At 41.5% G+C, this 27435-nt stretch overlaps 1 protein-coding gene across 1 annotated transcript in view; it reads left to right on the forward strand.

The window, feature by feature from the left end:
• The window catches only part of LOC124622123 (guanylate cyclase soluble subunit beta-1), a 218084-nt gene that overhangs the window by 77280 nt on the left and 113369 nt on the right, over positions 1 to 27435 (forward strand). The window contains exon 6 of the mRNA XM_047147736.1: positions 17393 to 17546. Within this exon, the coding sequence (XP_047003692.1) occupies positions 17393 to 17546 (154 nt within the window). The remainder of the gene's footprint in view (positions 1 to 17392; positions 17547 to 27435) is intronic.

A 27435-nucleotide genomic window follows, 5' to 3' on the forward strand; every position in this document is an offset into this window, starting at 1 on the left:
TTTGAAATTCCAGGAAAAACAGGAGTGAGCTACAGGGAAAGACGGGTGATAAACAATCTGTAAAGAAAACAAGATGGAGCAATAAGACTGGAATACCAAGAACCAAGTGCTCCTATTAAAAATATAATAAGATTGGAATGTAGTCCATCACCCCTACTGTTCAATCTATATGTCGATCGCTTCGTATCCAGCCAGCTTCCACCTTGGAATCGCTCCGCATTATTGGGTTTACGGTATCAGATTGTTCAAATGGCTCTAAACACTTAACATCTGAGGTCATCAGTCCCTAGACTTAGAACTACTTAAACCTAACTAACCTAAGGACATCACACACATTCATGCCCGAGGCAGGTTTCGAACCTGCGACCGTAGCAGCCGCGTGGTTCCGGACTGAAGCGCCTCGAACCACTCGGCCACAGCGGCTGGCCTTCGATGTCAAATCCAGAAGCCTGGCACATACATCCTAAAAGGTGTGAACCCAGTAGAGCAGCTAGTAAATCAAGCTGCGGAAGCGTTACCCTTCTGATAGGAGGAACTCCGTTTTTACTCACAACCAAAGGGGAAAATTTATTTTTGGTGTCGGATTTTAGAATGTCCAGCACTGCTTTGTTTGCCCTGTGTGAAGCATCACAAAACACTTGAATTTGTGAAGTTTGAGGTTTTGTACTGTTCAAGTCAATCCGTCTAGGTACTCTGAATGACTGTACATGAATGAGTTGTGATGTCCAAAACTTCCATCTGGGAACTACGTCTGGACGCAAGATCTCGTCCCAAATGTATGCGTTTAGAGCATGTATCTTGAAAGAGGATTTTTCCTGTCACAGTTATCAGTAAAAAATGCCAAGAGGAAAATAAAATTTCGCTGTAGTGTGCAGTAACTGAGTTTAGTTGTGAGTCCATCTTGTAACTTATTGGTAATGAGACAGTCATCGAAGAGCACTGAATCTGACTCCGTGTCGCAGTCGAGCCTAGGACTGTAGTATTTTCTTTAACTGATCGCCCTTCCGTTTTCATATGCCCTTTAGTATGTTACAAATTGAAGTAGATTTTTCCATTAGAAGTTTTACTTGTTACAACAGACCTGTCACCTGATAGCATACGGATGTTACTGTGTTGTCGTTCTCGCTGCTGGCGGCAAAGTCTTTCATGAAACTGCTTTTATCTATAAGTTCCGCCTCAATAACATAAGTACCTTTAAACCTTGTTGTCAAATCACATAGCATTGCAGATAAGATAATTGGATTGCATGTGAGGCCAAAAGGTAAACGAGTAAATCTATAAATAACGACGTCATTTGTAGTTTGCTAAATTGCATCTTCTCTCTCCTCGACACGAAACCAGGAAAATCGCGTTAAATCTCTATCCCTTCCATTCAGTGAGAGTTATAAGACTGCTTGAGTGCCATCACCAACAATGACCTTTTGATTTATCCTGAAACGAATTAAAGTAAATAGTGTTTCAAGCAACAAATTCCTGAATCTAGTGTGTCATTAAGTAACGGTGAATCTTTTTCTTGAGATGAAGCATCAAATGCAAAACTCCATTTTGTAATTACCAGTCTTTCCCTTTTCACTGCGTGATGAAGAAGTATCCTGCATACTGATCCTTTCAACGCACTCATTTTGAATACAAAGGAACATCTGTGACTAATACATCTCGCAAACATGAACGTTATTAGAAAACTTTCTTCTTGACGAAGTAAAACGTCTTTCTACGTTGCAACGAGGAGAAAGGATCATATCTTTGTTTCTTAGTAACGAAACCACCTTCCTGCCTTCCACCATTTGGAATGTATCATGGAAGTTCTGCAGAACGGCGGCATGTTTCGATGAGAGTGATCGTTCTTGTTCTTTCATCCGCATCAATTCGAAGACCTAGAAGCGACGAACATTCTTGTCTAAGGACGCCGAATCTATTGTTTCCGATGCCCAGAAAACCACAGCACCCATAAAATGTCAAACCAAATATTCTATCATCTGAGTGTTTGTCCATGATCTGGCCAGCACCCATCGGAAACTCTTTACGAAAATTATTGGATGAGGCCCTCCTTTCTTATCTGGTATGTAAACACGTAATTGACGATGCTTTAGAAAACTTTCTTGCATCGATATTGTAAATAAAGCATTCGCCGACCCCACGTCGCCCTGCGAGTAGTCTGTATACGGGTTTGATCATGCATTACTTCCCGATTCAACATTTCAAGTTCCGGTGAAGCGATGTATATTCATTGTTGCTGCTGACTCTCACTGTCAAAAGCTCGCCTGCATTATTGCGTACAGCGGATAGCTCCTATTGTATCTTATTTACGTGAGCTTCCACACCTTGTTTCCATGTTAGCGTACTTTTAATTTGAACTAATTCTGTTTTGACGTCATAGTTATCTTCTTTGGGATGGTCATAACATCTGCGTTTGAGTTTTGTATTACTGTACGCTATTCGTTTTTTAATGTATAATTAAGTTGGGCATCTTTTCTACGCAACCAGTAAACAAAATCGATGTTAATACCATTTGTGCAGTTAGACACTCGATAATTTATTCATCTTTGTTCTGTAACCAGGCGACAAACTCATCGTTCATCTGGTTATTTTGGGAAGGTATCTGTCGTAAAGAATTTTGTAACTCAGACTGGCTATCCTTCAGTTGTTTTACATCGGATTTCTGTTGCATTACAGATTCTTGTAAACCTTTACACACAAGTTTGAAATTTTCTAACTCATTCGTGTCTTTTTCTAGACTAGCTTTCAGCCTAGTAAGTTGATAGGATTGCTCTTCTGCTAAACGCTTAATATCTTCACTCCTTTTCTTCTCGATACGTATACTAGTTAGCAAAGTTCGCTCATTAACAGACTGATTAAAATATTCATCCATCTGATTTTGAACACGCGTACTGATGTTTACAATTGGTTCCTGTTCCTCAGCAAGATGGATAAAACTTTTCTGTATCATTGTGGCTAGTCCTTTACATAGCTCAGAAAAAGGGACCTGACACGGCACATGGTAAGTCAATGTCTTCTTCGGATTCCCTCGGCAATCTGCGTTACTCACAGCAAAAATGGCTCCTTCGATTTGTTGATCAGGAGTCTGCTGACCTGTACCTGTGCACTACTTACTAAAAAGGATATGGGTGCAGGAATATCTATTTTGGGAATCCTACACTGCTGGCCACCGTAAATGCAACACCAAGAAAGACAAGAGGTAGCACAACAAAATTTATTTTGTAGATAACATGTTGACCAAGTATCAAATGATTAAGTTTACAGACGTCTGTGACATGTGGTTCCTGCCAGAATCAGTAGCCAGAGTAGCCGACATTGTTGGAGATCACCGCTGCCACACGTCTCGGCATTGAGTCAAAGAGACGTTGGATGTGTTCCTGGGGTACAGCAGCCCAAGCAGCTTCCACACGTTGCCAAAGATCATCTGGTGTGGCAGCTGGGAATGTAATCTGGGTCACTCGTTGAGCAACCATGGACCACATGTTTTCTATCGGCGAAAGATCCGGAGAGCGAGCCGGCCAGGGAAGCAATTCAATCTGGTTATTGACGAAGAACCTTTGGACAATGCGTTCCACGTGTGGTCGCGCATTATCCTGTTGAAATATGGCTGTTGCCGAGCCCTGAAGGTAAGGAAGGACAACTGGCTCCAGCACCTCGGATATGTGGCGCCGGCTATTTAAAGTACCGGCAATGAGTACTAGAGGCGTGCGAGAGTAATATCCAATACTGCCCCATACCTTAATACCCGGTGCAAGACCAGTGTGGCGGTCATAATGCAGCTGTCCAGCATCCTCTCTCCACGGTGTCTCCACACTCGAATCCGACTATCGTGGTGCTGCAGACAGAAGCGTGCCTTGTCAGTAAAGACAACGTCATTCCATTCTGCCGTCCACATCCGTCTGTCATCACACCATTGGCGACGGAGACGTCTGTGGTTCTGCGTCAATGGTAGACGAAGCAATGGACGTCTTGCGGACAGACCACTCTGCTGTAAACGGCGTCGAATGGTACGCGCAGACACTGGATGATGCGTTACAGACGCAATGTGCTGTGCTATGGTTCGGGATGTCACTGAGCGATCCGTCACTGCCATGCGCACAATTTGCCTATCAGCACGTGCAGTGGTGCACCGAGGTGAATGCGATCGACCACGTCGGTCCGTCGCACCCTCCTGCATCCAACGGTCACATATCCGCATTACAGTTGTTTGGTTTCGTCCAACACGACTAGCGATTTCTCTGTATGATAATCCACAATCTCGGTAAGCCACTATCCTTCCTCTGTCGAACTCGGATACTTCATCAAACGATGTTCGCTGTTGTCTACGAGGCATAACTGATCGTCTTGTGAAACAACCACAAGGTAAACACACGTGCCGAACGCACACTCGTCGAAATCGCCAAGCCTTAAATGGCTCTATGAGGTGGCACCACAGGCGCGCGTGATGTGCGTCTGCGCTGAAATTCTAACCAGTTGCATATCTCATCGCTGCAAACCCATGGTGTAAATTTCACTTGATTCGGATGTTTCCTTCAGGGTGTTGCATTTACGGTGGCCAGCAGTGTATTTTCCAAGCACAAAAATTCCTATCTCTTAATATGGGTTTCCTTATCTGGAGTTTGTAATCTATTTTCGCGTTACTTCTTGAATTCTTTGTGCTGATCTTTCTCTGTTCCTTCGCCTTTTTATGCTTTGCTGGATGTTATTGTTTCTAAGAGGTTTGGATACTTGAAACAGAATATATAATACAATTCCAAAACATGAAATTTTACGATCTAAATATACAACACAAGAATTATATTCCTTCTTTTTATTGGCTGTCCTTATCTCAGGTCGCCAATTTAAGGTCACCGCCTCTATTGAAATGAATTGAAGTTACATAAAGTAACTGAAATGAAAACGTTAGTTTTCTTTAAATCCTGTATTGAAATAATTAGCAATGACGGCAACGTTAAAAGCAACTGGAGCATCTTTTAATGAAATGTGGTTTCTTTGATTCTACTATTGACGCTCTTACGTAAATTATTAAACAATTTCAGTAACAACTTTAAAATAGCTACTTCCCACAGTTAGCTTGTATAGCAGTTCTTCTGGTAATCTATAAATTGACCGTGAAATTGTATCTTTCTGTAAAAAAAAAAAAATGTAATTTAAAACTGGACTTCGCAATGTAAATTTGATTGCAGGTTCTGTTGGCATTTAAAGACTAAATATAGCTGCATATGAAATGGCGCTTAAAAATTACGAGGGCGAAAAGAAAAGCCTTTGTACTTAATTATTGTACACTTACTAATCTTGCAAGGTAAAGAGTGGTATTTTAAATAAAATAAAAAATAAATTGTTATTCTTCAACTTCTCCCGGCTTATTTTCATTTCATTTTTGATGCATCCTGAATGTAATGGAAGGCATGTATCTAGTGACCTGAAGTTATATGATCATGGGCTAGTATTCAGTATTTTAGTATGAACTTATAGTGCATGTGAATTTATGCTATCCTACTGTCATTTTGTACGAACTATATTCATGAATTCCCTCAGTTTCCAACGTACATTTCGTTGGAATGCTATCGATACGTTAAAAGTTAACTGTTCTTTTTAACTGTTTCTCAGACAACCTCTTCCCTGTTAGAATAACGATAGTAATCCAAACTGACGTTTTTCCTAAACGCAACAGTTCTTGTAGACCAATTCTTTTCATGTTTCTCAGTCAGAATGTACTACATTGCGTCGAGACGTAACCTCCTGTTGCCTTTCACCCTGAAAGGATATACTTCATGAATAATTTGACACTAACTGACCAGCTTACGGAAACATAAGGATATACACTCATTTTCAGAAAAAGAAACAGAACACCGTGAACGACTATAGATACACTGAAGCGCCAATCAAACTGGTATAGGTATGTGTATTCAAATACAGAGATACGTAAACAGGCAGAACACGGCGCTGCGGTCGGCAACGCCTATATAAGACAAATAGTGACTGGCGCAGTTGTAAGATCGATTACTGCTGCTACAAAGGCAGTTTACCAAGATTTAAGTGAGTTTGAATGTGGCGTCATAGTTAGCGCACGAGATATGGGACACAGCATCTCCAAGGTAGCGATGAAGTGGGGATTTTCCCGTACGACTCTTTCACGAGTATATCGTGAATATCAGGAATCCGGTAAAATGTCAAATCGACATCGCTGCTGCCGGCAGAAGATCCTGCAAGAACGGGAACAATGACGACTGAAGAGAATCGTTGAACGTGACAGAAATGCAACCCTTCCGCAAATTTCTGCAGATGCTGGGCCATCAACAAGTGTCAGCGTGCGAACCGTTCAACGAAACATCATCGACATGGTCTCTCCGTAGTCAGTGTACCCGTGATGACTGCACGACACGAAGCTTTACGCCTCGCCTGGGCCCGTCAACACCGACATCGGACTTTTGATAACTGGAAACATGTTGCCTTGTCGGACGAGTCTCGTTTCAAATTGTATCGAGCGGATCCACGTGTATGGGTGTGGACACAACCTCATGAATCCATGGACCCTACATGCCATCAGGGGAGGTTTCAAGCTGGTAGAAACTCCGTAATGGTGTGAAACGTGTGCAGTTGGAGTGATGTGGTACCCCTGGTACGTCTAGGTAGCACTCTCATAGGGGAGACGTGCGTAAACGTCCTGCCTGATCACCTGCATCCATTCATGTCAATCGTGCGTTCCGACCGACTTGGGCATTTTCAGCAGCACAATGCGACATCCCACACGTCAGGTATTGCTACCGAGTGGCTCCAGGGACACTTTTCTGAGTTTAAACACGTCTGCTGGCCACCAAACTCCCCAAACATGAACATTATTTGGCTTGTCTGGGATGCCTTGCAGGGTGCTGTGCAGAAGATATCTCCACCCTCTCGTACTCTTACGGACTTATGGACTGCCGTGCAGGATTCATGGTGTTAATTCCCTCCAGCAGTACTTCAGACATTAGTCGAGTCCATACTACGTCGTGTTGCGGCACTTCTGCCTGCTCACGGAGGCAGTACATGATATTAGGCAGATGTACCAGTTTATTTGGCTCTTCATATTCACAGGACATGTACATTAGTGTGTTCTGAAGAAATGATAACCTTTTGAACCATGTCGGCCCACGAGTTCAAGGTCAACATCGATATCACGGCACAACACCACCAACCGGTAATATGTGAATGCGGTTGAATTCGGCTCTCGCTGTCGCTACAAATGGTGATTTGAATAGACGTTCAGGATGCTTCGCAGACGTATGTGCGAACCGTACCGTCAAATCAGTGAGTTTGAAAGAGGGTACATTATTGGCGTGAGAGATTGTGATGCATCTATCCGGGAAACTGCTGCTCGTGTGGCACGAAGTGTCTCGGCAGTGCTACGCGTGTGTGCAGATTGGTTCACGGAAGGCCGTAGAATACGAGAGGGTCGACACCACATACGAATGGCATTGCAGGACAGATCTGCGTCCTCCTCGGCTCTGGAGCAACAGTGGAACAGCAGTGCAACACACCGTACACTATCAGGGGTGACAGTCCGTCGCTGTTTATTACGGAATGCATTACGTGCGCGTCGTGTACTTTTCGGCCTGCCTTTGACGAATGTGCAGAAACGTGTTAGACGGCAAACGTGTATGGAACGACGTCACTGGTTGCATCAGCTAGTGTTTTCGGACGAATACAGGTTCTGTTTGCTTAAAAATGATGACCGCATTTTGGTTCGCCTCAGACAGGGGGAGCGGTATCACACTGATTGCAGTCGCAGAAGACATACAGCGCCAACTCAAGGCCTTATGGTGTGGAGTGCTGTTGGGTACAACCACAAGTCACAGTCGGTGCGTTTCCAGGGCACTGTGACGTATGTTAATAACATTCTGTGACCCGTAGCCATACCATTTCTGCACAGCACCCCAGACGCCATTTTTCAACAAGGCAATGCACGCCCACATGATACTACACGAACACTTGCCTCCTTGGCGTGACAGGATGTCAGCCTTTTGCCCTAGCCCTTCAGATTACTGGACTTGTCGCCAATCGAAAATGTGTGGGATATCGTGTAACGACAGGTGCAGCGCTGTGACCGAATGCCAACCACTACAGATGAACTTTGGAACCAGGTGAATGCAGCACGGACGGCTGTACCTCAAGGCGCCACTTGCGCCTTATGCGCGTGGATCCCGTCATGCATGCAGCATGTTATCAGGGCCCATGGCGGTACCTGTGTCTACTAGGCTACAGGACACGTGCCAAACGGAGGTGACTGAAACGCTAATCGTGTCTGCAGAACATACTGACGTGCGTGTCCTGTGAATGTGGACGTCTTATCTCTAATCCTTCAAGGTATTCTGTTTTTTCTCAATATGGGTGCGTAATTACTGTTGATCATAGCAGTCATTAATTACCTTTCTCATAACTGGATTTTACAGGTTAGTTGGGTAGCGACTCTAAATAATTAATTAAAAGTGGAATGAGCTGAGCAGCCTAAGAGTTTCCATTAAATGTTTCCATCACGAGTATATTACGGTTGTATGACAGAAATCATTTTTACTCGAATAGTATTGGTGGAATATGCTTTCACTGAAAATATACTGACATCAAGGGTGCCTAATTGATGTAAAGTTCCTAATCATTACCATTAGGACCTATTTCCTGACTTAAATTTCAAAACTCTTCACAGCCTACCACGGCGTGAAGGCACGTGACACCATTGATACGAACCCTGCAGTGAGACGCAGACACGAACCTCGACGCCTTCGCTAGTGCTGTTCGAGAAGAGGAGGCTCTGTGCTGGCACCGGGCTTAACCCTGTCCCTTCCCTTCACTTGCAACAACACATTACTTCTGTGCACAGGCAGTCTTTACGGTCATAAAGGAAGAGATAGGCAGTTGCCACTTCATAATAGTCTGGAGAAAAGCTGGGACAAACCACATCCGCTAAGATCTTGTCCATCATGGCAATGTAAGAATCCTACATTTGACCCAGCGCTCATTTCCATTTTATTAAAGGATGGTGGATGTAATTTATGAGTGACCCCTGACAAGGTGAAAATCCCGACTATCACCGAATACATTTAGAAGCACAACGTATTTGAGAGGCATGGCAAATGCTATAATGAGCTGTTATGTTTTCCGAATGTACTGCGCAGATTTGCACTGTGTTTGGTTTCATGATGAACTGTGAAATAACCTGGTATTTTACTACAAAGTCTTTAAGTTCAGGCCAGTGAAATGATGTGATGTAGCCTCTCTTGGGCGGAAGAGCGAGTGATGGACCATAATTTCCAGCAGATTCATATCGGACAAATTTTTACATTATTGTTCTTCCTGCTAAGAGTATAAAGGTAAAAGGCTACTGTCAGATCTTAAACGTAGAAAATTCACTGATCAGTCCTGACATCACTGTGCGAACCTAATAGCCTGTATCTCTACATTCCTCGCGAAAAATTTCTGCAACCCATAATGCTGCGGATTGCACGAGTCGTATACGTGGCTGAATATTCATGCTGCTAAGTGTAATTGTTTAAGCCAAATAAGACTCCTAGACTTCGCGAGTTTCGTTATCAAATTTGAAACTGATGATTATTGACGTTCCCGTGTTTAAGACCAAATTATAAGATTTTTTGCAGAAGGGGGGGGGGGGGGTGGAGTAATTCGTGAAATAAGCTTGACAGCTATAATGGCCATACGAAGTACTGTACCAGGTATGCAAGTCAAGCCGGTAACGGCATAACAACCAAGGAAAATATACAGTCAGCGGAAATCCTGACACAGTGCACATGTATCATTATTTGTGCTGTATGAATGCTAGTCACGTCTCTCGAGAAAATTCAAATCCAAATATCTTACTTGTCAAGGTTATTACTATTTCACAAACAAGTGAAAACAAATTTTTATACCCATTACGGAACAATTAACCCATGTGTTGCAGTGTTTATATTGCAGTACACTTCTACATGACAGGATATAGTTCCTCCTCCGGACATCCTGATTTATATTTTGCTGTTTTTCTGCGTCACATCAGATTCCTGGATGATTCCAGGAAAGTGGACATCGCTCAACGTCTCCACAATCCCGTCGTATCAGAGTCACAGCTGCGATTGTCTCCAGTCTCCTGAACATCGACTTGATGATAAATTCTAACCTTCCTTCCCGTTACGAGAGAAAAGTCCTTTGATACAAACTGATTAAAAAATTACTGACTCAGAGATTTGCAGATTTTTAATCCTGCAGTACTTTTCTACCTCGTTCTCTTTTCGTTGCAGGTATGTTGATTTGCTAAGCTTTTATGACATTACGGATCCTACTGCACTTTCTGGAAGTGGCGGTGCCTTCAGTCTACTTGAGATACCTAGGAGGAACTTTGCACATGAGCACGTTACTAGGTGACAACATCCAGCTGGAAAAGTCGCAAAGTTTGTTCTGCGCAAGAGGATGATACAGCTGCGTTTCGGGGGCGCCGCCGTGATTCGGCGCTCCTTCACCTCAGGGACCGAACTGCGGGGCAATGCACTTGCTGTGCGGAGACGAGTTGAGCTCCCCACAGTGTAAAGTCTCGCCAAAATGAGTTAGCGCGTAGTGACCCCCAATCTCGTCACCGCCACTAGACAGTCGTTCTAAGTTTCGTCAGGTCCCATTCTAAACAGCAACGACTTACTTTCTGGACGGAGTGTGGATGGGGGTTTGGGACGGAGGGGTGGGGGGTGGGGGGCTAGACCTCGGCCCTGTGTGTTCCCTTTTGCAGGCAATATTCTAACAATCAAGTTCTGTGATAAACCATAAGACGTAATAGGATCGTACAGCTGAACTGTCTGTTCGCATGGAGTAATGGCAATTCTTATCCTAGCGTACCAGGCACAAAAGAGTCTGCATGTCTTCTAGACTTTCATACGATCTTTTATATCCCAATACCAATTATAGTGGTATCTGTAACCAAATACATAAGGTTTTCCTAGCAGTTGTCAATCACTTTACCTTTATATTGAGGTATTCATGCCTGTTTCAGTGACGAAGCTATCTCACTTTCCGTCATCACAGCTTTCTTCTGAACGTTATACATAATCCGCACTTTTTGTGGTAAACTACTAATTTGCATTCTGAACGAATAAATCGCTCTGGAGTATAGTGTGCACGGGAAAGATTTTTCAGCAGATTTTTGAGTATCTGTCTTGACAGCATTAATTTTTCAAACGACCAGTTACAGTTCGACACGAGGCATCTTTAGATCTAATTGTATCGATTACAAGAGTAACATGTACAACAGTCAGCAAAATTTGCATTCTAGATCACAGAATAAAATAGTTTACTCTCTACCCTGCCACGTAGCCTGTGAATTCTGCTGATAGGTGGACAGGGTACTCTTGTAACCGATACAGTCTGATTTGAAGATGGTTCGTGCTAAAAAAAATGGGTCATTTTAAAAAATTAATTCAGTCAAGATGGTTGATAAAACATGTTTTGCAACCAGTGATTTCTAATTTCCTTCAAGGACATTACGTCCATTTTTGGACGATTTTTCAGCGTAGATTAAAATACACTAGGACTCAAACCGAGGTCTCTTTCCTTCGAATGTAGTGCTCTTAGGAACTTAACAATAAGGATGCGCCTCATGTCCGTGTAACACAAGAGATTTTGGTCCAGAACTTAGCTCAGTGCGATTAAAAGTATTCAGTAAACACGTGGAAGGAAGAGCTATCGAAAAGTATTATGTAATTTCTTGATATGATCTTTCCGAAGGATTTTGATAAGGCTATATACAGCAGAAGAGGACCACATACCAGTGCCCATGACTTCCTGTTAGACACTCAATCTGGCTTTCGTAACGAATCATCAACGGAAAATACTAAACATAGAAATGGTAAAGAAAATGTTGAGAAAGGTATCTTGCTCGATGCAATAAATTGCGTGTACAGTTGCATGATAATTTATATGTTGGACCGTTAGGGAACCATGGAACTAGGTGAAATGCTCACCATTGGTTTCTTTTTTAAATAGAAAAGAATAAAAGAGTTAAACGGAATGGAGATCTGCCACAGAACTCTACTCTAGTAAACTAATTCTCTTGTTGTATGTGAGTGAGTTGTAGCCAAATAAGGTAGGTGTTCACAGATGACACATAAGGCTTTTTAAAGGAAGAGTAATGTAATTGAAATGTTGTAGTCTAGAGGGAAGCGTGTAACATTAGATCATGGCTTATAAGAAACAGATTTTCCGTAACTGCAATAAACAGCAGCATTTCCAATACAAATCTTTAGTAATGAGAAATCTATTCTTTCATGATGACTCAGTCAATAAATTTGCACATTTGAAATTCTTAAGGGGATAGATGAAACGGTTTCTTGGATCTAGGGTTTACAGAAAGAGAATACTGTCTTCGCTACAAAAATGACTTTCATAGTCACTGACAGTGAAAGGATCTATTTCCAATAGGTACAAGAGGAATAATATTTATGTACAAAATCTGCGTAAATTTCAGTTAAATTCTATTAGTGGTGGTCGATTAAAAAGTAGGGCTGATCCTAGTCCACAACCCAAATAATTATTATAATTCTAGACAAAAAGCCTCTAAAGTTATCTCTGCGAGTCACTGACACTGTGGGGCAGGTCGGAAACTGTTCACATCTACACTTCTTTATAGTTGCCGGCAGTATTGTTTTTCCCGTTGTGTGTAGCAGAGACTCGACTTCAGCTGTCACATTCGCGCTAATCGCCATTCACGGCTACACTTTGAAACATTTCTGTTATAAGGAAATTTGCCATTACACCTTTAAGAGGAAATTCAGAGGGAATTCCGTTAAATATTATAAGTCACATATACACACTCATCAATATGCCACCGACGCACATATACTACTAAATTTCGTATATTTACATCACAAAATTTTACAAACATTTTACAACAGTTGTTGATAATAAGGAACCTACAAAATTATCTCAAGGACTGAAATCCACCAGATTCTCCACCAAAATTAAAATACATCAGTACAAGCCTCCATGTATACAAAATTAATTGTAATGATCCTATGTACTCAGAAGCTGAGTGTTGGTGAATGAACGACAGCGAAAAGAAACTGTGAAAGCACTGCAAATGTGATTTTAGGTGAAGATATATGCTTGGTCGGCATCGAGACACAAAAGAGAAGGAATAAGGGAATCAAAAATGCTCTAAACGCGAAAGGAAGTAATGACCAAATATAAGGATGGTGTTTAAGCAACGAATTGAACGTGGTATGGTCGTGTGATGAAAATGGAGAATGATCATTGTGCAAAAGCAACTGTAATCTCTATCGCAATACAAAGAAAAAGAGACTAGAACCACATACATTTGGAAAAGGAAGAATATTTCTTATTGAGCATAAAAAATTTTGAAGGTTTGTGACTGGAGGCGCGAACAGACATGGGAGATAAGATTTGCTGATAACATTTCTGGCCTACGTGAACGTTAGGAAGACCTACATTACCTTTTGAATGAAATTATCACGTCACAGCCGAACCCTACAAATTTTCGCCTTGAAGTTTATTAGTGTTGAAACAGGCACTGTAAAGTGCGCAAATGAATAGTATAAAAAACTTAAAACCTAAGGCACATATAAACTTTACCATATATCCATACATATCACAACTGTAGCTAAGCCGTCTTGTCACGGCTCCCCCCCCCCCCCCTCCCCCACTGGAGGTTCGAGTCCTCCCTCGGGCATTCCCTCGAGCATGGGTGTGTGTGTATGTGTTGTCATTAGCGTAATTTAGTTTAAGTTAGTTTAAGTGGGTATGCTTAGGGACCGATGACAGGAGCAGTTTCGTCCCATAGGTTCTTACCACAAATTTCCAAAAAAACTACTGTAACCATGCATATAATCTCTAAATGAACAAAGATCATCGACGTAACTGATTAGTATAACCCGTTGTACGTGGGTCCTCGATCTCACTTTTTTTATTTCAATTTCTGCTTGTTTAGGTCGCTCTCCTTGTTAGACCGCTCGATTCTGAATAGTGCCAGCTTCGATGCGATTTTAATGTAGCTGGGCTTTCAGCTTTCATTCTTCCCTGCAGAATAAATGTTTCATCAGATACCGGAAATAATTAAAGGTATGGGAGACATATAAAAGTAATATGTTCACAGAGAAGGTTTTCGGTTTTTTCCGTTATAACTGCCGATTTGTCGTTGTCATGACATAATGTAAGTATGTGTGTCAATTTCTCTGAAATTTTGTTGAATCACGAAATGGACTACCAACATACCAGGGCCTTGGCACAGACATTTAAGTACTGGGACAGCGTCGTTAGAGAGGCTATCGAAATTCGTACCAGGGACGGACTCATCAACAGAGAATGCGGCTATAACCTCAGAAAGGCGTGGGAATCAGCAATGAGTCTAATTAAAAAGAGGCTCAGCAAAGAAAACGAAGGAGCGACCAGGGCGGACGAGGCAGTTACACCGACGCCACCACAGACGCCGACGCCAGCATCTCAGCGACCGCAGACGCGTGGCCGCGGGCGCGGACCGCGGAGAGAACGCCTCGCGGAGGAAGGGGATTTAGGACTGCCGCCCGCCCTCAGGAGCTCAGTTTGTCAGCGCACCTGACGATGGCGACATGTCTGATGGCCGAAATATTGTGCCCGTTGGACACTATGGACCGGCAGTACACTCGTGGACTGTTCGAGCAAGAAATACGCCGCGAGAAGCTGAAGAATCACATCATATACCTCTATGTGGAGGAGATGTATCGCAGCATGAAGAAATCTGACAAGCTGCGCCACCGAAGGAGCTGCTTGCAGAGTGCTCTTGCCTTCCTGAAGAGATGTCGTGCCGATCAGGTTGTGCCAAACTTTTCTAAGGTCACGCTTCACATCGACTCTGCAGTAGCTAAGAGAATTAAGAAGCGTGCTATGCTCACCTTGGTTCGTGAGAGGGTGCATTTTACCCGCCGCAGCTTTGAGTACAACTCAGCAGCATTAGGGCACCTACATATTTGCTGGCCAAATACCTGGCAGAACTACTAAGCCCTTACGTAGGTAAATGCCCTCATCACGTTCGGAATTCTACGGGTTTCGTAAAACGTCTCGAGAACTTCAAGCTGAAAGACTCAGATATCCTGGTGAGTTTTGACGTTGTCTCGTTATTCACCAGGGTGCTTCTTCGAGAGCCAGTTGAGCTCATTGCACATAAATTTGACGAGAAGACGACCGACCTTTTCAGGCACATTCTGACCTCCACGTATTTTCTGTAAATTCTGTAAATTTAGCAACCACCGCGATAACGAATCCCGACGTAAGCGGAACTGATTCATAGGGTCTCTCCCGCCACCAGGCTAACGACGGTGAAAAGACCACGTTAGACCGACGCAGAACACAGTTTCTCTGTATCATTTAGTTACATTATTGTGAAATATGCATGTCCCACTGCTCAAATATCTCATGGGTTGGATCAAAAAACGCACCGATAATTCGAGGTGCCAGTATGAAGTGGAGACATCATGAAATCTGAGAAAGTTAACATGCAACGTTTTTGACAGAGACGTTTCAAATTGCCACTGTAAAAGTTTGTGTTCGTGACATCACCTGTGGAGGAGCTGCGTTTTTGTGATTTCTGAAATTTTCTCCGCGTATTTCTTCTTCCAGTAATTTTCGGGTTGGCTACCGGGTGCCATCAACATTCTGCCAATGTATTTCGGCCCAGACACGTCCGGTCATCCTCAGGCGAGTAGACGAAGAACTGAAGAGACTTGATGCAGTCATTGTATTTACAGCGAATTCCGCGCATGCGAATCGTGCTGGCGGTTTACGGCACATACGTTAGGAGGTGGCGTGCGCGAGGCAGCCAGGTTGTGTGTGCTGCCCTCAGTGGTGAAGAAAGAACAAACTTGTCGTTGGGTATCGACTAAACATGTCGATTGCGTTGTAACCGCATCATTTTAATAATAGGATTACAATTTTTATCAAGCTCAAAGCCGTTGTCACGGTTCATTAAATTATCAACAAGACTTATTTCCACGCAGTCTTTAATTACAGAGTCCCAGAAGCTGGAAACCGGTGCTAAAATTTTGGTATTATTGTATTCCATTAAATGTCCCATTGAAATACAATGTTCTGCCACTGTTGATTTTAAAGGTTGCCGCGAATGGTTGTGTGTCTTTCGTGTTCTACACAGCGTTCCTGGAGCGTTCGAGTCGTCTGACCTATATATATGCAAAGCCACACTCACAGGGAATTTTATAAACACCCGCCTTCCTCAATTGTAATTCGTCTTTAACGGTTCCAACTAAGGTCCTGCTCTTTGCTAGTGGACGGAAGGTGACGTAAAATACGGAAGGCCATGCACAATTATAATAACGAGAAGCAACGTTCTGAGGAGACTGATGATGACTGTAATTCAACTGCGTTCCTTCCACTTGCTGGGAACGTGTCTTCTCAAACAGGCAGATTGTTTAGGAAGAATAATATTAATGTCATCTTCCGTCCACCAGCAAAGAGCAGAGCCTTAGTTGGATCCGTTAAAGACGAATTACAATTGAGGAAAGCGGATGTTTATAAAATTCCCTGTGGCTGTGGCTCTGCATATGTGGGTCAGACAACTCGACCGGTCCAGGAACGCTGTGTAGAACACGGAAGACACACACCCATCCCCGGCAACCTTTAAAATCAACAGTGGCGGAACATTGCATTTCCATGGTACATTCAATGGAATACAATAATACCAAAATTTTAGCACCCGTTTCCAGCTTCTGGGACACTGTAATTAAAGACTCCGTGGAAGTACGTCTTGCTAATGATTTAATGAATCTTGACAACGGTTTTGAGCTTGATAAAAATTGGAATCCTATTATTAAAATGATGCGGTCACAACTGAATCGACATGCTCAGTCGATACTCAGCGATTAGTTTGTTCTTGCTTCACCTCTGAGGTCAGCGCACACAACTTGGCTGCGTAACTCATGTCACCTCCTAACGCATGCGCCGTAAAACGCCAGTACGATTCGCATGCATGGAATTCGCTGTAAATACAATGAATGCATCAGGTCTCTTCAATACATCGTCTACTCACCTGAGGATGGCCGGACGTCTCTGGGCTGAAATACCGTGGCAGAATGTTGATGGGATCCGGTTCCAAATCATAAAATTACAGCAAGCTCCGATCGTATTTACTAAACCTGTAGAAGTGTAATTCATGTGTGAACAACCTCACCTTTGGGTAGAGGAACATCACCGTGTAGCTACTCGTTTTGAACCAGATCCCTTTACAGATATTAGGTTTATTCGGCTCTCGTTTCTACAAACTACTTACCACGCACGTCCACCAAAAATACCCAGTCTGAAGTAATGGCCTGTTTTACCATTGTGTTCCTGAAAGTATTAGTACCCACTACATGGATATTTAGTCTCTGTGTGCTTTCAGACGGTGGCCAGCAAACTACACGACACCGAGGTGGATGTGCAGATTCTTCGTACCAAGGAAGAGTGCGACCACGTGCAGTTCCTCATCACAGAGCAGTCCGGACCGGGCAAAGTGGCTGCCCCAGAGGTGCACGAGGACGACACGCTGTCACTTGGTGAGCACCTGCATTATGTATCTATAAGACAGGCACACTTTGGCCAGAGGATGGCTTGTTAAAGTGGTTCTACAGTGCACTTCCACAGTCACTTTGCTTAGTTTATGTACAATCCGTATCCAAAGGAAGCAAGCTCAGCGATTGACATACCTTCGACGACAAGGTCTCTAGAAGCTAGGAAAGGACGTTAGCCATGTCCTTTCTAAGTCTCAAGCGATTTGTTGAGTCATGAAAATTCCAAATTACGATGGGCAGCCGGGGATTTAAACATCCGTCCTTCAGAATACATGCTGACACAGGTTATTAGATATTAGAGATTGCATGGAAGCTGAGATAGAGCAAGAAAATTCCATAGTTCTCGACCTGTCATGGTCGCTAAGATGAGAAGTTAATTTTCATGTAACTAATGTATAGACATATCGCCACAGGTGGCTTATTATTTGATTTATCTGGCTGGTTTCGCTCATCAGATGCGTGCTTTCGCTGGCATTCATCGCCCACGTGATAACACGTTAAAAACATTTAAGTGGCATGGCTGTACATGTGCCATCGCGGCCTTTAGGATCACCAGAGGAACAGGTCTCTCATCCACATTTACGATGTTCTAAACGGTTCTTTCACACTAGCCACTACAAGAATTTAACAGAAATCCAGATTTTTCTTCCTCACTAGCAAAGAAAACATTTCCGAAATATCTTTTGACCTGGTCAGACGTTGGATTCACAGATTTCTGTGCTGTTACAAAGACATTTGGGTCATCAAAAAGAGATTTCTGAATTCTAAGTCGAAACTCATGAAACATGTGAAGAAGCAGGTGGGCAGCGTGTAATAACAGCTTTTGTATCGTACCTGAGGACAAGAAACTTGGTCATCTATTGATCCCAAAAGACTCGACGGCACAAGTACAGTTGTGGGATGTTTTAAGCATTTCTTTGCTGATTATGATTATTATAATAGTATTGTATCACAATAACAAGTTATCTACTGATTTCAATCAACAAGTTAAACATATATGAAACAGTGAACTAAAATAACAAAAAAAATAAATGTATAACGTTAAATAATAATATAAAAGCTAAACCAAGGCATGTAAAATAAATAATTATAATAATGATGAATGTTTCGATATTTTAATTAGAGATGTTGGAAATACTCTGACAGGATATTGTGTACAGCTTATTTTCCACAAATAGTATTTCATAGACTAGATTTATTACACATACATGTACGTGACTAAAAAGCTTCTTTAACCCTCGCACTGCCACAGTCTTGCTATCTGCATTCTGTGTAGAGTGTTCTTGTTGTTACAGCTGTACTGCTCGCTATATGCTGGTGCCTGTGCTGAGAGACGGCGTTATCATCCTATTTTTTGGAAAACTATTAGGTGAAAAAATTTGGTTTTTGCGCTTCTGATAGTCTGATATCTTCATTTGATAAAGGACTGAATTCCTTTTCGTTTTATGTCATAGTTACTGCGCTTCATCAAATTAAGCATAAAACTGCTTGGAATTGTGAAGGTTTTACAGAGATAAAAACTAAATGAATAAACTTTGAATATGGTAGATTTTTCTCATACACAGCAGAAAATGTAATGTAGATAATATTTCGAAATTTTATTTAAAACTGAGTGCAGAAGGATACCTCACTTCGTTCTCATATTACTCGGTTTTATTTCCGAGGGACATGATGCTGCCATTCACGTCCTTGCGCATTGCTATTCTTGTGGTCATAACAATCTTCATTTCTCACAAACGATTCAAGGTATAGAAACGAGATTTTTTTAAAAATGATAGCACGCATTGGGGCACATATGTTATATGACCGACACTCGGAACTCTTATCATTCACCGAGATATGGATGTAACTCCTTCGCAGCAGGGAGGGATCGGCGGCTCAGGACGCATTCAGATATCTATAGTACCGTACGAAAGCCGAGGTGGTCCACCTATACATGTCTACAACAAATGAGAAATGGAGTAGAAACACGTGTATACACGCTCACAGCAGCTAAACGTTTCATCTATGTTTTAACTTCATTTATCAAAATTAATTAATGGAGGTGGGATATTTTGCAAAATTTCAAATTGTTATAAAGGTAGATTATACAGCTTTCAAAATTGTTGATTACTTACCAGCTTTCACATAAAATTTTTTTTATAAATCAGCACTTCAGCGATATTCCGTCCAAACCCAATATAGTAAATTACCTTTTGAGTTGTGTTGTACCCTTAAAAGTGAAGTTGGGTACAAGCAAGTCATATGTATAGCATTACTTTGACCCTTCTGTACACTTACAAAGTTTCATCAAAATCGTTTATTTACTCTTGGGTGTGTTGTCGTGTGAGTGATGTAAGTAAGACTGTGCTGAGGTTACAAATTACTTGTAGAGGCTAATGGTAGTCATCCAGTGTGCTGAACATTATTGCTCCCACCCTGTAAGTGATCATCATAGGTAATACAAATGTAACAAACAAGTGTTTGGGGTAATGTTAATCACCATGATTGTGATAATGACAGTCGCCATCTACTGTTCAATATGGTGTTTCATCAAAATATCACATACTTTCCACTGTCTAATAGCATTATTTACCATTTCAGCAGAAGCTGGCAAATGTTTTATACTGTAAGATAACATTAATACCCTAGCACAAAGTCACAATAATGTTTGGGTGACTTTGTTATCAGATTTAGAGATGAGCTTTGGCTAACATAAATGTAGGAATAACATTATTTACTTTGGTAATTCTCGTTGACAAGTCCAGTCCAAGCTGTGTAGTTAGACCGGCAGTATGCTCATGTGTATTTTATGATGTTATAGAAGTAATTTTTATGTATTTTGATGAATTTAGTGTGGTACTGTTGTATGGTTGAAAGATCGAACTATGTTCATTTACTAACTTACATTTTCTTTCAGTGCTACCAATAAGTGAGCTGCGCCTATTTTAATATGTAATACAGACAATTTAGATGTAGAAATATTTAATTTGAAAGTCCATTTTACTTACATTGTGGTATAACAACCTTTGGTCATCTACAAGTGTTGCTTCACCTAAAAGTTTCATGAGTAGTGCCAATATGCATACCATGTGTGGTGTTTTTAGACTTACAGAGTAACTAAGTTACGAAAATAGCGCCATGTAACACATCTTACATTGAATTCCTGAAACAATTCCATTTGAATCGATATGTCACACAACATACTTGCGTAAAAATGTATGAATTATTGATGGACAAAATAAATGAACAGGAGAGCATTTCATGAAGATAAATCACTAACACTCACACTAGTAATTGCAACGCTAGTAATTTCCCAGACCCGAGCTGCGAGACATAGTTCTGACGGAAGGAGAATTTTACGACGGCAAGACCCGTCCCAATATTAGGTTGAAACCCACACAGAGGGACATCTGCCTTCCTACAGGAACACAGCAGGAGATGGAAGTAAATGAGCGTAGAAAGTGTTGAAACCCACATGAAAAAAAATCTCTTTATCTTAGTATTACGTAGCAAAAGTTAATCTCTGCCCTATGAAAAAAACGACGCCTGTGAAAATCTAAGACTTTCATTTTTTGCTAACATGTAATTATGCTTGAACCCGTACACTAATTTCTGTTAGCGATAACGTTTCCATTATAGCCTTCAGAAATGCCTTCACAAAAGAAGACGAAGTAATTATTCCAGAAAACGAATCGAGAACAGCTACCAACATGAGAAACGTAGAAGTAAATATCCTCGGAGTGGTTCAAATGGTTCAAATGGCTCTGAGCACTATGGGACTTAACATCTATGGTCATCAATCCCCTAGAACTTAGAACTACTTAAACCTAACTAACATAAGGACTGCACACAACACCCAGCCATCACGAGGCAGAGAAAATCCCTGACCCCGCCGGGAATCGAACCCGGGAACCCGGGCGTGGGAAGCGAGAACGCTACCGCACGACCACGAGATGCGGGCTCGGAGTGGTGAAGCAACTTAAATCACTTAATAAAAGAAAGTCTTCAGGTCCAGATTGTATAGCAATTAGGTTCCTTTCGGAGTATGCTGATGCTTTAGCTCCATACTCAACAATGGTTTACAACCGTTCGCTCGACGAAAGATTCGTACCCAAAGACTGGAAAGTTGCACAGGTCACACTAATATTCAAGAAAGGTAGTAGGAGTAACACAAAATTATAGGTCCTTATCGTTAACGTCGATATGCAGCAGGATTTGGGAACATATATTGTGTTCAAACATTATGAATTACCTCGACGAAAACTGACACACAGTCGACATGGGTTTAGAAAACATCGTTGTTGTGAAACACAACGAGCTCTTTATTCACATGAAGTGATGAGTGCTACTGACAAGGGATTTCAGATCGATTCAGTATTTCTGGATTTCCAGAAAGCTTTTGACACTGGTCTCATTTATGTGACTGGATTTGTGATTTCCTGTCAGAGAGGTCACAGTTCGTAGTAATTGATGGAAAGTCATCGAGTAAAACAGAAGTGATTTCTGGCGTTCCCCAAGGTAGTGTTATAGGCCCTTTGCTGTTCTTTATCTATATAAACGATTTTGGAGACAATTTGAGCAGCCGTCTTCGATTGTTTTCAGATGACGCTGTCGTTTATCGACTAATAGAGTCATCAGAAGATCAAAACAAAACGATTTAGAAAAGATATCAGAATGGTGCGAAAATTGTCAGTTGACCCTAAATAACGAAACATGAGAGGTCATCCCCATGAGTGCTACAGGAATTCGTTAAACTTCAGTTACATGATAAGCCAGTCTAATCTAAAAGCCGCAAATTTAACTAAATAACTAGGTATTACAATTATAATCAACTTCAATTTGAAGGAACACACAGCATATATTGTGGGGAAGGTTAAGCAAAGATTGCGTTTTATTGACAGGACACTCAGAAAATGTGACATATCTACTAAGGAGACTGGCTACACTACGCTTGTCCGTCCTCTTTTAGAATACTGCTGCGCGGTGTGGGATCCGTATCAGTTAGGACTGGTGGATTACATCGAACAAGTTCAAAGAAGGGCAGCACGTTTTGTATTATCGCGAAATGTGGGTGAGAGTGTCACAGAAATGATACAGGATTTGAGCTGGACATCATTAAAAGAAGGCGTTTTTCGTTGCGGCGGAATCTTCTCACGAAATTCCAGTCACCAACTTTCTACTCCAAATGCGAGAATATTTTGTTGACGCCGACCTACACAGGGAGAAACGATCACTACGATAAAATAAGGGAAATCAGAGCTCATACGGAAAGATATAGGTGATCGTTCCTTCTGCAAGCTATACGAGATTGGGATAATAGAGAATTGTGAAGGTGGTTCGATGAATCCTCTGCCAGGCACTTAAATGTGATTTGCAGAGTATCCATTTAGAGGTAGATGTAGATGTAGAGTGCATTGGAAATGACACAAAGATCATTGTCCATATTGCTGCACTCTTCGGAACTCTGCATGTGTGAGATGGTATCCTCCTATCTTGTAGGCCTTAGGTGCAGCACCAAATTCGTAAGCATCCTTGCGCAATTGTGATAGGAAGATATATCAGAACTACTCATACACATGTTAGATAACATTGCTTTTTATTTGCATGTGAACTTGAATTTTCTACAAAATTAACTTTAAAGGAATGTTGCAATATTTGCAACTTGAACCGTTGTTCCAAGGCTCTCTGACACATGTACAGACTGTGTTTCCTATGATAGACTGGGAAATAATACCAAAATCTAATCAAAATTAAAAACATACACACAACATAGCCAAAGGCCAAACGAAACGGTCAAACATGATTTTAGGAAGGAAGCATTTTGACGAGATTTTTGTTTCAGTCCAACAGTTCAACTGCATACTTCCATAATACACAAGTAGAACTACATAATGCAGATTGCTTACATTCTATATAACATGTTCAAAGACAGTGGTGGTACAAGACAGAGATGAAACATGCCCAGAGATAATGGTGAAACAAGACAGAGATGAGAGGTCTGTATCTCAGAAATACAATCTCTTCCACCAAAATAAAATTGTTTATAAAAATAAGCAATACTTTCATCTATAAACACACTCACAGACACACAAATACGTGTTAACAGGTTGCTTATTACAATATGCAGTTATAATTACAGATTTGTAGTCATGAGTGAATATTCAAATTTTGGCACCAAGATAAAATTGTATTGTTTTTAAAATATGTGAGATTTTACATGGCGCTATGATACAAAGATTATGAAAAAATTGTTATACAGTTCTTATCCAGACACTTCCACATATTGTATAGACTAAAGAGGGATGAATCGATGTTAATCAGACGAAGTCCAATGTTAATGGTTGTGGGTTTTTCAGATTTTTTTCTGCCCGACACTGATCATTACCTAATTTTGACGACATTTTCACACGATATCTACGAATATTCTAGCGTGACGTTGGCGATTAACGTCTTTGCACGAATATGAAGAGGTTGTATGGGATGTTTGTCGGCACTGTCGTTCTTCATCGAATCTTGCAACAGGATGTTCCCTAGTTGGTGTGTCCTCATAAGAATGTCAACCTTTTAGTGCAGAGCCTCGGGGATTATTGACTTTAAAAATGTGTATTTTTCTTCTCAAGACATTGCTGAAGGTATTTATATTGTTGTAGAACTTCACACACAACTAGATTACAATAGGATGGGTATTTTGGAAGATGTACCTTGAATTTTTTTCTCCCATATTCTCTCTTCAACATCGATCTTGGGACTCTTCATCTTCTGTTCTTCCGAGCATCTTCCTTTCTTCAGACTTGACCCTTTGTCTTCTCTGGGCAGGATATAGGAAATTATTGAGTAATAGTTGTTTTGAAGTTTTATATTCGTTAGTGTTTCAATCGTTGATCAGGACGTGTAGTTCAGCATTGATTGACTTATTTTCCTTCAGTTCTGTATTTCAATATAATATCGCAGTCTGGTGGCGATTCTACATGTAATTTTTTTGCCAAATTGTGCCTCAGCCAAGCCGGGGTTTTTGGCGGAGTGTTCTGTCTTTACTCTGTGCGCTGTCTGCTCTTTCGTTTTTTGTGGCCTTTCGTTCCCTGCAGTCCTTCCAACTTAAGTATCAGTCAAAAGTGAATTTTCGCAAGGTCCCCAACGTCGATCTTTTGCTGCTCATCCACCCTCCTTGTATATTCTTTATGACAGAAAGGTTGCTATCGCAGTTGGGTACAAGGGCTGCCTTGGTTACAAACCGCCATCCTTCTCGTTCCCTTATCGGCGCCTCCGCTTTGTAGAAAATCGGTAATCTCGTCCAATCACGTCCCATATACGTTTTCAGTTGTCGTCCGCCGCATCATCGTGGTCAGTTGACGAATGTTTCTTACAGGAGGCTTGAGTACAAAAATATTTTCTTATAATCTGCCATATGCTTAATGCCTAATTTACGCCTCTTAACAAATTCTTTACGTGGTTCGGCGTCCTTTCTCTGCGTTATATTTCTAGTTTCTCCGTCAGGTTCCGGTTTGTTCCTGATATCTTAAGCTAATAATACTCCTTGTTTTCATTATGTGTGGCGTCGTTGTGTGGCATGTTAGTATGTCATGTTAGTAGATTATGATTTATCCATTTCACCTTTGCAAACTCTACGTACCATGTTAGTTGCTATATAGTTAGTTGCTATATATAAAAATTTAGCGTACTTCTTGTTTCTCCTCCTCTTCTTTTCTTCAGACTCCTGGTCATATCCTGCCTCTAACATAATTAAAGGCTTCTTTGACATTATTTGCTGATGCCTGTAAGTTATTATTCAGCATACCCTTTAAATATGGTTTACCTAATGAAGTCCTAAACTTTTACCTATCTCATTCTATGGTCAGCCTGTTGTGTCTATAGCACTTTGTTTGTGTGGTGGAACATCGTTCCTTAGCTCTGGAAGGCTTTTGATCTTCCACATATGTTTGACACCGTACAGCTCTGGCTTAAAGAGGAGTTTAGTGCTCTCTGAAGTGACGCTGCCTCTTCCCATGTTTACCACACCTTGTCTTGATTCGGAAATTCTGCACCTATTACCATGTCCACCGTTAATTTCGGTATGATAACGAAAATGACTTCAAGCTTTTGACCTTTGCACGAAAGAGTTAATATCGTTTGTTTAATGACATCCGCAACATGATTTTTGATGGGACCCTTCAGTTAAGCTTCTTCGTTTTCAAGATTGGTAATTCTTCATTAGCATTGCCTTTGTTAAATAGTTCTCCAAAATCGGGTTAGCTCGCTTCCGCTGTCTATGACTACATTAGTTGCGATTTTTGCTACCATGGCCTTCACAACAGATTGAATCTCGACCAGTTTGCTCCGGTCTTCCTCCTCTCCCTGCATTAAAGCATCCTCTATTGAACCATACGTTGTCGGATATGCCTCGACCACTATCTCTCTCTCTCTCTCTCTCTCTCTGTCTCTCTCTTCTGCAACTTCTTCTCCACATTTAACTTCATCTTCCCTGAGCTCAACTAGATCTTCCTCTTCTTTCTTCGTGGAAACTCCCAAATAATCGCATCCAAATGCCCTTATTATATCTCTGTAACTTCCATCAATGCACTCATTGGGACCTGTGTCCTATTGTATGTTATTTTCAACTTCCGTCCACTGCACATTATCCTCCTTGAGTTCGTTTTCCCTGGTCTCAGCCTCAAATAACTCTGCAATTCTAATAGCTTCGTCCCTATCCTCTTCTCCCATTGTTCCTGCCTCTGGTAGTTCATTTTCTTCATCTATATCCTCCCAGTTAATTTCTCCCCAGAATGATGTTGTTTCCTGCCTTCGTTTGGTCTCTGCAATTTTATTTCATCATTTATTATCTGTCGTGACAATATGTTTATTTCTCTCGACGGTACGTTATCCTCTTGTAATCGGCTCTCATTAGTTTCAGTATTAAATAACTGTACAATGCTAACTACTTTGCCTTTTAACGCGACTTCCTTTATACCTGCTTCCTTTTGTTCCGGTAGTCCGTCTTTTGCAAAATCGTCCCAACTAATTCCTGTTCAACCTGATGTTTGCGGTATCTCGACTTCTTTCTGTCCCTGCGATTTTCTTGCTTCATCTCTCAACTCTCGTGATAAGGTGTATATTTCTCTCGTTACATTGCTGCTACTTGCTTGAATAGATGCGCTGTCCTCATTCAGTTGGGCGCTCTGTCTTCAATTGGAACGTTTGTCGGGGTTTGGTGGCCTTATCTCCACGTCTTCATTCGGTCCTTCCTGTCTTTGTTCGACTCGAGACGATACAGGTCTCGTCACTGGAAATTTATCGGTCTGTTTGTCCTTCAATTGCGATTGCCCTGTAGCAATTATTGCCATTTCTGGGTGGACAACCATTGTCATTTCTTGTTCTGTATCCGTACCTATTTCTCTGTTGCAATCGATTGTCATTTCTCGGCGCAAAGTTATCACGCGGTTCGTAGTAGCGGACATTTACTTCGTGCGGTCTCTAGCGCATTTCGTAGTCTTTCATTCACGTTTCCACGCGGGTTTCAATTTTTCGTGCCTAATCTTCCGAGAATATGAATTCTAATTCTCTCAGAATTCATTTGAAGGCTTCCACGTTACTGCCTCCGCGCCCTACCAATGACTTTTGGTATTTTAGTTGCAGCCTCATGGTACACAATTTAATCAATTCTCCATCGCTGTATGGCACATCCAAACATTGGTTTTTCTTTCCTATTGCATCGAAAAATTTACAGTGCTCTTATCTCTGAAATTCTCAATGTATGGATTTTGTAGTAGTTCATACTTCACCCTATTTTGAGCTTCACTCCACCATAGCGTGAGAGAAACTTGTCTCTGAAATCTTCATATGATCGACAAGTAGCTGCCACGTTTTGCATCGTTTCTGCTACTGTTCCAGACATATG

The sequence above is a fragment of the Schistocerca americana genome, chromosome 7 (assembly GCF_021461395.2).
Source record: "Schistocerca americana isolate TAMUIC-IGC-003095 chromosome 7, iqSchAmer2.1, whole genome shotgun sequence".
NCBI classification, from domain to species: Eukaryota; Metazoa; Arthropoda; class Insecta; order Orthoptera; family Acrididae; genus Schistocerca; species Schistocerca americana.